Source organism: Chelonoidis abingdonii, chromosome 11 (genome assembly GCF_003597395.2).
Source record: "Chelonoidis abingdonii isolate Lonesome George chromosome 11, CheloAbing_2.0, whole genome shotgun sequence".
NCBI lineage: Eukaryota > Metazoa > Chordata > Testudines > Testudinidae > Chelonoidis > Chelonoidis abingdonii.
Genome location: NC_133779.1, coordinates 39,682,309 through 39,697,935, shown reverse-complemented (window position 1 = coordinate 39,697,935; position 15,627 = coordinate 39,682,309). Strand labels below are relative to the sequence as shown.

General features: G+C 48.4%; 2 protein-coding genes across 5 annotated transcripts in view; one reads left to right on the top strand and one right to left on the bottom strand.

The window, feature by feature from the left end:
* The window catches only part of THOP1 (thimet oligopeptidase 1), a 66,122-nt gene that overhangs the window by 16,955 nt on the left and 33,540 nt on the right, over positions 1-15,627 (top strand). The window lies entirely within an intron of this gene.
* Positions 1,455-11,505, bottom strand: SLC39A3 (solute carrier family 39 member 3). Of its 4 annotated transcripts, none has more exons than XR_012656812.1 (4): positions 11,444-11,505; positions 8,126-8,475; positions 5,892-7,533; positions 1,455-5,705 (listed from the first exon to the last, which is right to left on the bottom strand). XR_012656812.1 is itself a non-coding variant. In XM_032792632.2 (4 exons), the coding sequence occupies exons 3-4, from the start codon at positions 8,330-8,332 to the stop codon at positions 6,793-6,795; spliced, it is 948 nt and encodes a 315-aa protein (XP_032648523.1). In that variant the 5' UTR covers positions 8,333-8,471; positions 8,994-9,098; positions 10,113-11,104; the 3' UTR covers positions 1,455-6,792. The 4 variants fall into 4 exon arrangements, 3 of the variants coding, with proteins under 3 accessions (XP_032648523.1, XP_074927012.1, XP_032648680.1); XM_032792632.2 differs by lacking the exon at positions 11,444-11,505 and adding exons at positions 8,994-9,098; positions 10,113-11,104 and having other exon boundaries at positions 1,455-7,533; positions 8,126-8,471; XM_075070911.1 differs by having other exon boundaries at positions 1,455-7,533; positions 11,444-11,488.

Below are 15,627 nucleotides of genomic sequence, written 5' to 3'. Positions count from 1 at the left end.
ACGCAGAAAGACGTTAAAATGGCCTGGAGATCAATCCAGCAGGAGGCGGCTCTAGTCTCTGCATGAATGAAGCAGAGATGGCAGGGAAAGGACCGAGGAAGAGCTAGAGGGAGGGCGCGGAAGCAGGCCTTGTTCTGCTGAGGGCCCACAGCTCCGATCCTGGTGGACTGGACTTGCCAGGCTGCTCAGCGCCTCTCTGCGAATCCCCGCATGGGAGCCGGAGGCGGGATGACTCATGCAAATGCTAGCACAGCAGCAATTAAAATCTGCAGCTGCTATTAATAGCTGCCAGCGGAGGAGCCTGGCCATCGCTGAATGAGTGCGGCTCCCACGCAGCTGTCAGCACAGCTCCCATTGAGAAACACAAGCGCGTAACAGCACAGAGCCAGCAGGGAAGGGTCGCTGCATCCTCGGGAGCCTCCTCCCTGGAGATGCAAGTGACAGGATCCTGCTGCGAACACGATGCTTCCCACCTGATTACAAGGGACGGTAGGCAGTGACCCCCCCTCCGGGGGAGACAGTCTCTTCCTCTACCAATGATACAGGGCCAAGATGGGGCTTCCCTAGGTGCATAATAAACCTACCCCCTCACTGCCCAGCTACAGCATGTACGGAACAATTCCTTGGCCCCCTGGAGTGGAAGGAGCTGAACCGTTACTCATAAAAAAAAGAAATCAAGAGTCCTCCCTCATTTTAACAATTGCTGGGCTCTTCCTCCTCTCGTTCATTTCACTCCAAGGTTCCTGCCAGAGGGAATCCTGCAAGCTGCACTGTGTTTGCTGAAGCCCCCTGGTGAAGCATGTCAGAGATGCCACGGGGCATCTCCACTGGCCTGGTGGGATCAAGCTTAGGGACGGTGAAGTTTCTTCCCCAACTACTGCACTTGGGCTGTCAGCACTTTGGGACAGATCCTGTCTTTTGTTCTGTGCCTGTACAGCTCCAAGCGCCCCGAGCTCCTGGTCCATGACGAGGGTTGCTAGGCGCTATCAGAACACACATACATAACAACCACCCTGGCTGCAACAGTCCTAGTTTACTCAACTAGACTCTGTGGGTCAATTCACCGTGACCCTGTGCCTGGGACAGCCATGGCAGTGCAGAGCTGTAAAACCAACCCACCCAGATGAGAATGGGGGCCTGGTGCACCCACAGAGCATGGGTATAAATGCCTGTGGAAGGCAACGAGCAGTTGGCCCCCATAAGCCAAATTCCTACCTGGAACAAGCAGACACAACTCCAAGTGGCTTCTGCAGTTAGCCAGGCCCAGAGTGTAAATCTGGAACTGGACCATGGCGTGGAAGGCTCTGGTTGCATCGGGGCCCCTTACCCACAAGCTAAATGCACATCACTGCATGTGTACGTCATGGAGGATGATCCGGAGAAGCAGCCTGGGGCGTGGTGTGACGGGCGAAGCAGCCCAGAAATGTTAAGAACTAAACAATGAATGAAACAAATCAAGAAAAGAACCAAGTGTTTATTGGGAGCAGTTGTCACCTTTCTGCTTTTCTAAACAAAATAACAACCATACAAATAATAACCACAAGTTGCCCGTGCAGTTAAATAAATATTCCCATCACACACCTGGGTGGATTGTTCTGGAGCACAGCAGAGTAACAGGAAAAGGTGTGACCTCAGACAGTGCTTTTAGCAACCCCGCAACCCTGATCCACCTGCAAAACGTGCCATGTTTGCGGCTCTTAAGGGATTAATTCCCAAAGTCTATCAAAACAGAAACCTGCCTTGATTGCAAAGAGCTCGCCCCTTCCATCAGCCAAGCTGGAACCTTGGAAACTGAGGAGCATGAATGACCAGCACCCCCCGCCCCACACGTGCCAGGCCTGGCTCCAAAGGGTACTTCTGCAGGAATATAAACAAGTATGATCAATCCTGCTAGGATGATGCATTGAGGGTTGGGACTGCATCTGGCACAAACCTCAGTCCATACCAGGAAGACTTTCAATTCCCTTGAGGGGTACCCTTTCCTCTTCTGTGAACTCAATTTCTTCCATAAGAGCAATCCCCACAGGAGTATTTTAAGCTGTAACAGCCCCCCTCTCTCTACTGGGGGTGTGTGTGTGTCCAAACAATCTGAAAATGCCTTTAGCCCTTTGCTAATAGCTTGGGGTACATGCAGAGATTTGCCCATCCTGAGCAGATGACACTAGGACACCACAGAGACTTCTTTTAAAGAAATCTCGTGGCTAGTGTTGTCTGCTTTGGCACGAGGATTTTAACCCCAACCCCTCAGCTAGGAGATAAACACCTCTCTCCGGACAGTCACCAAAGGGGACAGTGACGATCAGGGATGGGGGACTTGGATGCCAGGAGGGCAGATGGGCCAAGAAGAGATTCTCCCCCTTACAAAGGGACCCCAGAAGGTCAGAGAACTACAATCTAAAATGCCCAACAAGGCCCAGGGGTTAAATACTCATTTAAATCCTGACAGCCCAATTTTCTAACCCAGGTTATCTGACATTTAGATCTGTCCCTTATTAGATATTGATACTGACACCACCATTTCTATTTACACAAACCGCATTGCCCCATTTATAAAGGCTGCAGATGTGTCTGCCTAGCCCTTGCTTAAATAAAAAAAAAAAATCACAGGGACTGGCTCTTCTTCCAAGGAGGAGTCTGCATGTGGCAGCCACAGCACCGGAACCAGGCCCCCGTTCACACGTATTCATTTAGGATGTGACACAAGCACTGAAGAACCCCACTGCGCTCTAAAATTCACTTCCCATGGAGCCCTCCTCACTAATGGGCTGTCTTAAACTCAGAGCAGCTGATGGATGTTCGCTTATATTCTATTCAATTCATTGCATTTGTCTAGCTCAAAGCCACATTACCCCAGACCACAATGAAATACGGTACAGAGGCAGGGTAAGAAGGGTCAGTCAGCGCGTCTGGGAACCAACAATCATATGGACACACGACAAACACAACTTCATCATGCCCCACGGTGTACTCAATTATTTGTCCCTTCATTAGGGCCGATTTTCTGATCGGATTTGTGGTAGTGCAGGCTCCCTCTGTGTGGATCCGACTGCAGAAGTGGACCTGTGCCTGTAAAATAAGCTATTTTGAAACTGAAATCTACACCAAAGTGGTACAGTTCACTTGGCCTTTAATAGAAGGTGAAAATTGGCTATCTGGTTGGAGAACACACCTTCTGCCCTGCCAAGGACATGTTTCCATTACCTCTCTAACCATAGCACTATTCCCGAATTGACACGCCTTTGGAGAAACCCAGCGTTTATGAGAGAGACGAAAAAGGAAGTGACATTTTCATAGCCACTCACATTCCCTGACCTTTCACCATTCTTTCTAGTCTGGGCTAAAGCTAGTTATTGCTCCTTCAGTTTGGCCATTGTCTCGTTTTGTGTCGTAGGGTGCGTCTACTGGGGGGCTGAGGCACCAAACCTGCGTCACTTGACTCTGGCTTGCGGGGGGCAGGGCTAGAAATGGCAGTATAGACATTCCCGATACAAGAATCTGCAGGCTGAGTGGTAGTTAAAACCTTGGCAGACCAAACACATCATCCCAGGGGGCTGGATGGGATCCACGTGCACGTCTACATCACTCATCCCATGCTGGAAAGGAGCAGTCCTTCCTCTGCATGGTATCTGCACACATGACATTCAGTTAGAGGAGCTGAATGACCCCTCGCCTGCCCCAGTCTGACTCTATCCATATGAACGGCTGCAAAGGCCCTTCTACCATCGGCTGCGACTGGGAGGATTTCAGCACAGTGCAGCGCCTGGGCTGGACCTTGCAGCTCCCCATCCATAAAGGCCAGCAGTCTGTCCTGTGATCTTGCTATGGGAATGTCAAGATGAAATCAAAGCTACGTTCCATGGTAGGAAATCTGCAGCACTGGCCAGGGGGGACAGGACAGATGGGACACTGGGTGGGAGGGGGAGACATATGCGCACACACAAACACATGCCCAGAGCCACGGGGCAGCTTTCCTGTGTGTCCCAGCAGAGTACGCAATCTCGCCTGCACGCCTGAAGAGGCTTCCTGCAGGCCTGAGCCAGGCACCCACTCAGCAGTAGCAGGGTGGGGGACGGGTGCTGACAGAAGATGCTGCTACTTTCCCAGAGAAGGAAATGTGGACTCTGGCTCTCTCCTCCGGACAAACTCTGCAGAGAGGGGCACTTTACCCAGAAGTACCACTGAGCAAGTGCATCTTTCTGGGCCAGGAAATCTATCCCTGGTTTGGACTGGGGTCCTGCAACTCACTGGAGCTTTGCTGGGATAAGCCTTGGCTATTGCTTTAACTTGAGAGCATCCTTCAGGCTGTGGATCACTCACAGGGAGGCACTCCATCTCCTATCTTGCTCTGATTAACATTCAGCAAATATGAGGTGCTCCAACAAGCACTGGCAGAGGTGTGTGGGAGCTCCACTAAACAGGAAGTCATTGCCCGTGGCTGTGGTCTGCCACAGGAGAAAGGCAAATCTGGATACCACCTTGGGATTTTGGCTCCTCTGATGACAGAAGGGAGATCCAACTCTTCTGCACCTCGCTTCTCCAGGTCATGTCACCCCAAAATACACAGCCCCTGTCACAGGGAGCGCATAAGAGAACTGACAGGCCTGTACATGTGATAGTCGGATAGAGGCTGCCGCTCTCACACTGTAATATCAGCCCTGCCTGGCCACCTAAGGGTTGGAGGATGGGGGAGGATCCTGAATGTGGAAGTGGAGGAAAACAAAATGCTCTTGAACAAATGGACAAGTGAAAACTCTGGGACTCAGACACCGACCACGTCCACTGTCTGCGAGGAGCTCAAATCTGGCCGTCTACCTGCAAGAAGGAGCCTGTGTAGGACAAAAGGGTCTGCAGCCAGATGCAGACCACCTTTCGAGCAGCAGCAATGCCCATCCCACCTTTGATTTACAAACTGAACCACAGAAAACCAGCCCCTTGTGAACTGCCTGTGGCCTCGCTTGTTTCACATTAACGCCCACGTCAAACACGTTGGGGTCCATTCTCACTGCACACGCAACCCTTTTTAGTGATAATACTCAGCACTTCCATAGCTGGGACATAACTGGCTAATGCTCACAACACCCCCAGGAGGCAGGATAAATATCATCAGCCCCTTTTTACAGTGGGAGAAAGACCTACCCAAGGTCACTCGGGGCTTCTGTGGCAGAGGCAGAATTGAACTCAGAACTTCAAGACTCAACCCCCAGGTCTCAGTCACTCCAGTGGTGAAGACAATCCAAGATCCAAACCAAACTGATAGATTCCCGGATACTAAGGTGGCATGGGAGAGCAGGAAAGACTACAATCTATCCTATCTCTCAGCATCAAAGACCCACAAGTATACTCCCTACAGCCATCGTGTAGTTTGCACATCTAACTGAATGTTTTTACACACAGAAATAGCCAAGCCATTATGGACACTCTGCCTGTCTCGCCATCAAAGCCCTGAAGAGGCCAGAATGAAGGGCAAGCGATAGAAGCAGCAGGATAGGCTGTGACTGCAGCGCTGGAGCCAAACCTCCATGTGGTGGCCAGCTACGAGAGAGAAAACAGAGTGAAAGTTTGCAATGCCATCTGCCCGCAATTCTGTATTTGGGAACCAAACTGGCACATCAAGCCAAACCGTATTTTAATTTGCCCTTGCTAACTGGGGTCATCTGAGGCCTAAAATTAGCCCCTCCCCATTTGTTCCAAGTAAGATTAATTAACTCCAGTGTTCTGTAGCGATTAAAATATTGGTTGCCAGACATCAGTTGGTCCTCATCAGTCACCATATGGGACAGATGTGCCATTATAAGAGAGAAGCAAACACGTTAGCACAAAGAAGACATGGCTTTGGGAGAGTCATTTCGGATCCATCCAAGGGTGACCTCCCCCCACAAACCAAAATCCACCTCAGACAATTGAAATGACCTAACCATGGATTCTGGAAATTGCAAACATCCATTTGTACAAATTCAAGACTATGCAGCCAGAGCTCCCTGGTTGCTTTGGAAAGGATTTTGGATTTTAATGCTAAATTTTTCGAAGTGATCATTACCCAAACTCCTAGAGATTCACACGAGTGACTGTGCAATGAAGGGCCAGACAATGGTGATGGAACATGACACATGGGGGTAAAATGGACTCTGGCCTATTACTTTGATTAATCTCTCAAGAACAATACCGACCCAATGGACTTTTTGTGGGTTAACAGAAGCTCTGCCAGCAGAGGATCCTGGCCCAAATTACACCTAAAAGACATTTGTTGTATCCCAGAACAGTTGATATATTTTTGGCAGGTAATAATACCAGCCAGGTTTCTACTCAAAACTAAACTGGTACAAGCAGCTTAGTGCTGTCTTAGGATCCATTATCCCAGCCTGCTTTCAGTTCGGTTTCTCCATTACTTTTTACCTCCTTGGAGCCCAGAGACAGATGGCAGGAGACAAAGGATATAAAGGCAGGTTATCCTGTGCTGGGGGTGGGATCTCTAGACAAACAGCAGAACACACAGCTGACAAGGGCCCTTCGGAGGCAACATTACAAATTAACTACTTCTCCATGACCTCCAGCAATCTCTGCACTGACTCTCCAACGCACTGTTACAATGCCACAGGAAAACTCTTTTTGGACACTCCCCAATCTTATTTTCTGTGAACCCCTAGGGAACAACTCTCCCTCTGCCAGGTCGATGCGGAAACACCCCCAGACTGTGATGTTCCTCAGCGTCCCTGCTTGGCTGGAAAAGGGTCTTGTTCTCAGTACCATTTACAATGGGGAGGAATCAGGGTTTACTGTCTGTTGCTCCAGCCTTCACCACTTCAAAAGGACGAGCAAGGCCAAGGCCGCGTAGCCCAAGACTAGGAAGAGGACCTTCAGCAGGCGATCGTTCTTATCTTCCAGTTCCTTTGCCAGGATCTCAAAGAAAGTGACGAACAAGAAAGTTCCTGCAGCAAGGCCCTGTAAGAGCACAGAAGCCACGCTGCTGGCCACATTCTGGGCGCTCTCGATGCCCATGCCGATCCCAATGCCCAAAGGAATCATCAAACTCACCGTAAGTGCTAGCTTGGCGGCGTCCTTCAGTGTTAATGAGATCTTGGCCATGCTGATGCCCAGCGCCACAGCCACCAGCGTCTCGTGGATGGCCACGCCCAGGAACAGACTCATGACTTTGTTTCCTTCCTCCTGGAGGCCCAGGGCCAGGCCCTCAAAGATGGAGTGGGCAGACAAGGCAACCACCAGGCTGAAGAGCCGCAAGGGGCTGGATTGGGAAAGCTCCTGGACATTCAAGCCGTGGCTGTGGGAGTGGTGGCTGTGCTCCTCGTAAAGCGTGTGCCCTCTGGAAGATGCTATGAAGGGGCTCTCATATTCTGAGTCGCTCCCGATGTCTGAGCCGGCGTTGAAGGTCTCCAGGTCGATGAAGGAAGGCTTCTCCTTCCGAAAGGTCAGGATGAGCTGCTCCACAAAGACCGTCATAAAGAAGCCCACCAGCATGATGGTCTCGGCCAGGGGGTAGTCTGTGGTCACCTTCCCAAGCTTGAGAACTTCCTGAAGCTGGAACAAAGGAAAAGGAACCTGCAGTGAAACTGGATGCATCATTCACCATTAAAAATGATGGGGAGGGACTCCTCCCTAAACTTTAAAAGTTTTCAGTGTAAAGGCCAGAACCACAGCAGGCTCCCAACCACGGGCAATCACTAGGGTACATCAGGCTTGTGTTCCTGGGTCTCTAGGATCCTCCCCCTTGCTTTAAGGATCAGCCTCTTCCTGGGGTTCCCATGGCATCTGGTGTGCACTGTAATATCCAATGAAGCTGGGACTGCCTAAACTCATAATCATGAATATGGGGTTATGGACAGCCCATGCACGTGCCTTTGTAGGGCTGGGATTAGGAGAAGCCTCTATGTGGCCTACAGTTGAACTGGAGATGTTGGGCACTAGCTGGCAGAGCAGAGGGTTTAGTCTGATAAAGTGGTAGCTTCCAGAACACGCTGGGAAACCCATGGCACCGCTATCACATTGAACAACATCTTCAAAGCAATATCATCTGCAGAGACTCTCCCAAATCCCCGCGTCAGAACAGAAGGGACTATCTGGACTCATTGCAGCTGCAAAACAAAACCCCAACGACTTTGCCCACAGCTACCTTTTCTCGTACAGCAGGGAGCAAGGCGTTGAAGCAGGTGGCCAGGAAGACCCCTCCTCCGAATGAATTGCAGAGGGCAATGAGCTTTCTGGAGCGATGAGCTTTCTCATAATCCGCTTCTATTATCTTGACAGGCAGGAGGGACCCAAGCAGCATGAGGAAAAAGACCCCCAGCAGACACAGAACTTTGACTGCTTTGATATTCATCTTGTCTCTCTTGAGAAATGTCCCCTGCCAGGGACTCTGTGAAAAGTGAGTTTGGTGGTGTCCAGATAACTACTTTAATTGTCACATCAGCATTTAAACTGCAAAAACAAGTGTCCAGAGAATCATGCTCCTGAGCTCGCTAGCTGTGGAAAGGAGCAAGACAAATGATATTTTCCTATGTAAATAAATAGTTATAAGAGCGCATTTTATCCCAAACTTGCATTTCAGTCTATATACAGGAATTACGTCACTCACCACTAAAATGCAGCCATCTCTAGAGCAGAGGGAACCAAACAGCTAGCACACACAAATGGGGGTAAGGAGGTAAGCACAGAAAAGGGAAATTTTCAAAGTTAGGAGACAGGGCAAACTCATAATCCTATAACAAGCACCACCGGATCTTTCACACTGAATAGAGGGAGCCTCAGGTTTGAAGGCACCATCTGAGAGACCCAGGCACAGTAAAACACAGAGAATGTAGGTACCAATCCTGCAGTTGGATCCACACGGGCAGAACTTTGCACCCACCAAAATCCAGCTGCAGGATAAGAGCTTTAATTCAAGCCACCTTGGAAGAATATTACTTCACGTAGGGTATGGGTAATTTCTGTTGTTGAAATTACTCTTTTACCATTTATGTGGTTTTCTTTTTAAATTTCACTTAGCTGGGTCAGTTTCAGTTTCTCATGCCCGGATTGCAATGTAGCTATGGTTGGGCTGAAAATCCTGCTGCAATGTTTGGGATGCCAATTCTGAAGGTGAACGGCTGAATTATTTAAAAAAACCTGTTTTAAATTAAATGAATAAACAATCTTGAAAGCATGTATTTTATTAGGTTTTGAAATATGATAATTTTTGTTTAGCAAAAACATAAACCATCTGTAGTATGCCCCTTTAAAGGGAAGCCCTAGGCAGAAATTCAGTGTTTATTCTTTATTTTCTCATATAGAACAACAACAGAGTGGATGAAAGAACGAACAGATGGTAGCTTCACAGAAGACAAAGATGTAAAACTCAGGCTCCCTGGATCATTATAAACAATTTACTCTGAAACATAAAAGTTTTCCCCCCATATGGTATATGCAGCCAGGGTGCAATTTGTATTCCACAAAGCACTTTAAAAGAAGAAATGGGTTAAATTAAGATTAAACATTTTTTAAAGGTATACGATCAATGATGTTTCCCTTGAGATCTAGAAATTAGGCAGAAGCACAGCTAAGATTCTAGCCCACTTCCCTTAGCTATTACACTGAACTAAGTTACAAAGTCAAACCAATGGCATGTTGAGAGGTTCTTACTGCCGTGACTCAAAGGTAAAGAGTTCCATACGGCCAGGAGCACTCAGCAATCTGAACCACAATATATTTCACTCTAATGAACAAAGACAAAATACTCATAGCCATACCGATGCTCAAACCAATGAGGGACAAGGTAGGTAATTGGACACCTGGTTACTGGACCTGCAAATGAGATTGAAAATGAAAAACCTTGGGGCTACAGATTTCCTTGAGGGGGTGACAGTGTTCATGATCATCATCTCTGTGTACTGGTCTGAGTTTTTCTACACTTTTGTTTATTAAAAAAAAAATTAAATGGTTTGGGGTCTGGTAAAAGGATATAGGGCCTTGCATCTGTAGGTTAACAGTTCCAATCCAACCCCAAGGCAGTAGTGAATTAAAGGGGTTACTGTCTGATGGCTGTCTGGTGGCGCATGTGAAGTGAGTTGCTGGATTTCAGTCAGGTTTTCGGTGGAGAGGCGTGCCCAGTCACAAAAAGATACCTTTGTCAACAAGTGGGCCAACCGGTTTCGTTTTCAAAGTTGGCAAAGAAGCCAAAGAGTGAATAAATTCAGAGAGAGAACTCTTCTATCATGTTTCCAAGGTGGTCTGTCCAGGTCAGGGCTTAGGTACATTGCCAGTAAGCTTGATCTGCCACCACCTTCACTGTACCTGATCTGTAGCTAGAGAACTTCATTTTCCAGAGCTGTCAATCTTGAAGAAAGTATCTTCCCCAATGAATGTGTATTAAAACACGTTTGTCCAACTAAAGGTAACATATTCAACATTAGCTGTCTTGCCTACACTGAACTAGCAATCAAAGTCTACAGAGGATTCTGAATATACACTCCGATTGGAAAAACCCTTAGTTTCTTTGGAGCAAAGCACAATCTTTTAAGAACAGTGTATTACTCCTCGGCAGAATGTTTTCCTTTGTGAGCTGCATGGTTCTAATAGCAGAAGGAAATTACCATTTTGTAGATAATTTCTTCCAGGACAAAATTGTTGCATTATAACATTGTACCAGACCCAAAGACTGTTTCAATGCCCTCTCTCTCCGCCTGAAAAGGCGCATGAAAACTGGACTGGTGAATTGGAAAAAGGGACAGTGACGCAACAAGTTTGCCATTTGTCAATGCTTTGATCTCCAGGACAAAGTCGATATGATGTTCTGGTCATGCTATGCTGTCATACAAACAAGACCATGCTGGGTCCCTGAAAATATTTGGGAAGGTTGTTAATGCCTGTAACTCATATGACAGTCCTATCAGATTGGGCTGGGCACGGCAAATTTAGATTGAACAGCCGTCTGACAGAGGATGGTAGCTCCTGCGTTCTTAGGGGCTCAGAAATGCTGACCCAAGACATGAGGGTTGGAACCCCAACTGCTGCTGCTAGTCCCTCATTTGGGGGGCTACTCTCCCCCTAGTTTTCCTGCCTCCTCAGAGCACAGTGCTGTTGGGTCACCACCCCACCCCACTGCCCCCCGAGTGCGGCTGGACGTCGTACAGCCCTGCCAGCCCTGGGATGTGGGGGGAAATCCCACCCCGCCTTTCCCCTCCCGTCCCCTCACACTAGCCCCTGGGTCCCTGGTGCCGGGCTCCCCCAGCACCGTGACCGCCCCCAGCTCCTTGTCTCTGACTCCCAGGAGGCCCAGGGCTCCTAGACCCTCTAATGACCCAGCCCCAGGCTTCCACCCAGGCCTTGGTCCCCCACGCCAGGCTCCCCCCCCCCCACCACCTCCCCCCCTCTGTTTCCATCTCCCTCCATGTCCCACCCCCCGGGCCTTGTCCTCCAGCACGCCCGGGTTCCGGGCCGGTCCCTGCCCACTTACCTTCGGGATCTCTGGCCGGCTCCACGCCGGACAACCCCTAATACTGAGGTTCCACCCTTTCCGGAGACGTCCACCGGTGATTGGCTGCTGGGGACGCCAGCAGAGAAACCGCCGTTTCTCACTGGCTGGAGGGGACGCCAATCAGCGCCTCTGGCCTCGCCTACCCATGATGCCGGGAAAATGCCCCGGGCCACGGGGTGCGTCGCTGATGAGGGCCCGAAGAGAAACAAGAGCCCGCTGTGAAAGGTTCCGGTGCCTGTTCCAGAGGCTGCAGAGCTGTCCGGTGCAATGGGTGCTGAAAGGCATTGTACGTGTGGGGCTGGTGGTTTCAGCAGGGAGGGCAGAGATGCTGGAACTAAGGGTGCTGTGGCTCCCCGCAGCTTGAATTGGTTCCTATTATATAAAGGGGTTAGCGTTTCGTTCAGGGGATTTCAGCAACCCTGCTATACAATTTGTTCCAGCAGCACTGGGGAGTAGGAGGAGGATTCCTGGGTTCTGCTTTCAGCTCCAGCAGGGACTTCCTGGGTAAGCATGAGCAACTCACATCCCCTCCCTGTACGTGTTTCCTTAACGGGAAAACAGGACAAGTACTAGCGCCCCTGCCCCACTACAGTGAACTAGCATCTAAAGTTCTGAGACACCCTCAGATGAACAAGACTCGAGCAGCAGAAGAGCAGTGGTATCAGTGTGAGAACAGCAGCTTTCGACAGAGGCCTCTGCTCTGAAAGAGAAAATGCTTGGGCAGAAGCTGTTAGCAAAGTTCAGCAACTGCCTTGCTAGAGGGGAGTCGAAGTCTCTCCAACCAGTATACAGCAGCAGGGCTAAGGTAGCTCACACTGGGGATACAGAACATTTTAGCCCTAAGTCTGTCATTAAAGCAGACCAGGTGGAAGTGAATGAAAATAACAACCTGCAGAATGTGAAGCAAGGTGGGTAGGGGGCGCTTAGGGCAGCAGCCAAACGTCCATCAGCCTAATTGGTGTGGACCGGTTCCCTGGCTGTCTAAGCAGAGAGGTGGAGACAACAGAGACTGAACCCTCAGTTCTAGAGGTGACACTGCCAGAATTCAGGACTGAGACACAGCAGTGGAGGTAGCGTCTCTGGGAACAACCAGCACCACCACTTGTGCTGCTGTCCTTTTGAGAAGTTAGAGGATTTCATTCTCACTGGGGAGTAAGTAAGTAGGTCCTCTCCCTTAAAAATACAAATTCTAAACAAAGAACCTTCCTCTCTCTGCATTGTAGGTGGATGGTCAAGAGTGAGAGGTAAGTGTCTCCCACCTACCCCCTCTAGAGGTGCTCCTTAGGGTATGACTCACCTTCCACTTACAGGTCTGGATTTCTGCTCCCAGGAAAAGTCCTACTATTGCATTTGCAAACAGAAAAGGCAGTTTTCTCTGCACCTCTGACCGCACAAATCGTTGCACAGGGACTATAGTGAAATCCAGCTGACACATTCACACCTGCTAAGGAAATGTCCACCTTTACTAAATATTCTCCCAACCTTTGGCAAAACTGCTGTAAATACACAAGGCAAGGTGCAGTTCAACACCTGTAAGTGATGGCGGGTGACCCTAGGTAGGTTCCCTCCCCACTGCATCAGTTCTGCACCTGCCACGCTACCAGAGGGGGCCTTCACATTCCCACAAATGCTTGGCCTTATAGGTAACAGCAAATATTTTTATGCACAAGATGCTGTTTTTCCAATGAATTTTGTTTGGAAAGAATATCAGAATCTATGGGATGTAAAATAAATGCATTTTGCAGGACATCATAAGAGGGGAGGGGCAATGGCCACCAGTATTGGATAGGTGTACACACAAAAAAGGGAGAGAAATTGGTTTGGCTAGATTAAGGACACATATCTAGGAACAAATAAAGGATAACATTTAGGCTGAATACCAAGGAAAAACTTTCCCAATGAAGAGCTTTTCAGCTGTGAAGAGCTGCAAGGGAGGTAATGGAAGCCCCATCATTACCATGTGGACTGTCAGGAATGATCATGAATTGAGTGAAAGGTGGGGAGAAATTGACGCTATTCCTCCAACCACACATCTTCATCTCAAACAGCTGTGCTTCTATCACAAACTCAGCACTGAAGATCCTGCATGGAGAAGAGCCAAGTAGCATTTCTATCAGCTCACACATGCACACGTTAGTAGCAAAGCTGAAAAGCCAACAGGACAAACAGCATTTCCCAGTCTGAGGGGTGGAGATAGAGGAGAAACCAAACCTGCTTCTTTTCAAGCAAAAGAGGTTTTGGAGGCAGGGGGCAAGAAATCCTCTCAAGCTAATTGGAAATCTGCAAAGACCATGAAAGGCAACTGGCTTTGTGAAACAGAAGGCTCTGAATACACAGAGGTGCTGTTGGGAAGGACAGACATTCACAGCCCTAAGCAGAGGAGTCAGTAGAGTGAGACAAAGGCACAGGCTGCACCAAAGTAACAGCAGGTTCTCTGCTCTACAGGGAGGTAGGATGAATGATGAAGCAGGGCTGGTCTGTCAGGGCTGCTCAGTAGAGAGGAAAGAGCCAACAGAACTTTTCCCTTTGCCAGCTCCCAAATGAGACAGCCACAAGAAATCTTTGCTTTTCCCTATTTACATCTGGCCTCCTTTAGTGCCTGAGGGCTCAGTGGCTGGCTGAGATTACAGGGGGAAGGTGGGAACTGGGGGGAAAAAAAGATGATACTTATAGTTAATATCATAGCTCCATGAATTTAGTTTATATTACTGTAGCACTTAGAAAGCACAGTGAAGGATCACGGCCAAGGGACATTGTGGAGCACATATTTCTCTAAGAACCTAACCAGGCTCAAACTTACCAAGCATTGGTGAATTGATTAAGACCAGTATTCACTACTGAAGTTCCCCTCTAGGAGTAGAAAAGAGGCATAACAGCACCTTAACTGGATGCTTCAAGTTTCGCACTGAGTGTCCAATTTCTCCCAGGAACTATTCTAGTTTAAGGGATGGACTTTGTCCTAGGGTTGAGTTTCATAGTTTGTCATTTCATAGCTGGTGACAGAGCCACAGAAATTGTTTCTTGTTGGGAGCGAAGTTATAGTCAGGCCTGACAAAGCCTGCTCTGTAGCTCTGCATCTTTCTTACACCTGCGCAAAGTAATCATGCTTGTGAGGAAAACAGAAGCTAAAAGTAATTTCAAAGCCAGAAAAGACCAGTTTGTTTCCAGGGTGGGGGCTTGGTTATGGAGCTGGAGGCCATGGCCCTGGCTGAGAGCCTCACTGTATCCATTGAGGCATCGGCTATGAATGCTGCTGCCAGGGAAACTTTTGTTAGACACACACCGTTCACCCAGCTGCAGGAATGCAATGCTCCTTTGCCATTTAGAAAGAAACTGGAAGGGTTAAAAAAAAACAAAAAACCCTTCAGTATCTGTGAACCACTGTTTAAAAAAAATTCACACCAAAGGAAGAGAGAAAGAGTTAGCCAATGGTTCCCACACTGAAGTTCTCAATTGCAAGGACATCACTCAGTTTCACTTTCTAGGTGTTTTATCTTTATAATACAGTGGGTTTTTTTTAAAATAAGAACATTTAAATGCATTAGTTAGTTTTAAACGTAGCACTGAAGGTGCTGCATGTGAACTGCTAGCCACAGAAGGTCCCAGGGGACATAAAGTGAAAGCCTTACCAAAAGCAAAAAGTTCTCTGCACAGGGTACACACAGCGAGAGGAGTTGCACCCCTTCAGCTTGTGAGATGGACTGTAGATGCAGGTATTCCAGAGAGCTAGACATGACTAAATATTAGCTGTTTCCATATGCTACATTGTATCATCCAATCACAGCCCTTTCCTATAAAGTTATCAGTATTTGCTAGGAAGATCGGGGAGAAAGTTTGAAGCGCTAAGAACAATCTTAAAATGCCATGCCCATTTTTGAACAGTCCATAATAAAATTTGTGGTGAGGTGGATGTTGTTTTTACAACACTGAATTTAAAATATCCTTTGGGTAACGCTCAAAAAGACACAAGAAAACAAACATGGTGACAGGACAACCCAGGTGGGAAAGAAACATAAGGAACCAAAGCAGTAAAGTCTGTCAAAAAATTGACATGAAAGCAGAGTGCAGCCCCTCCGGGAGTGATTCTCAAATTGTGATCTTACAGCAGCCTCGAAAACGGATGAGAGACCGTGATCATTGCTCATGCAAGAACATGCTGCAAT

Bases quoted from the DNA above. Each gene is read 5' to 3' on its own strand.
- SLC39A3 (XM_075070911.1), bottom strand. From the start codon at position 8,332: ATGAATATCAAAGCAGTCAAAGTTCTGTGTCTGCTGGGGGTCTTTTTC. The intron at 7,534-8,125 runs GTAGCTGTGGGC...CCTTTGTTCCAG, and splicing joins TCCCTGCTGTACGAGAAAAG to CTTCAGGAAGTTCTCAAGCT.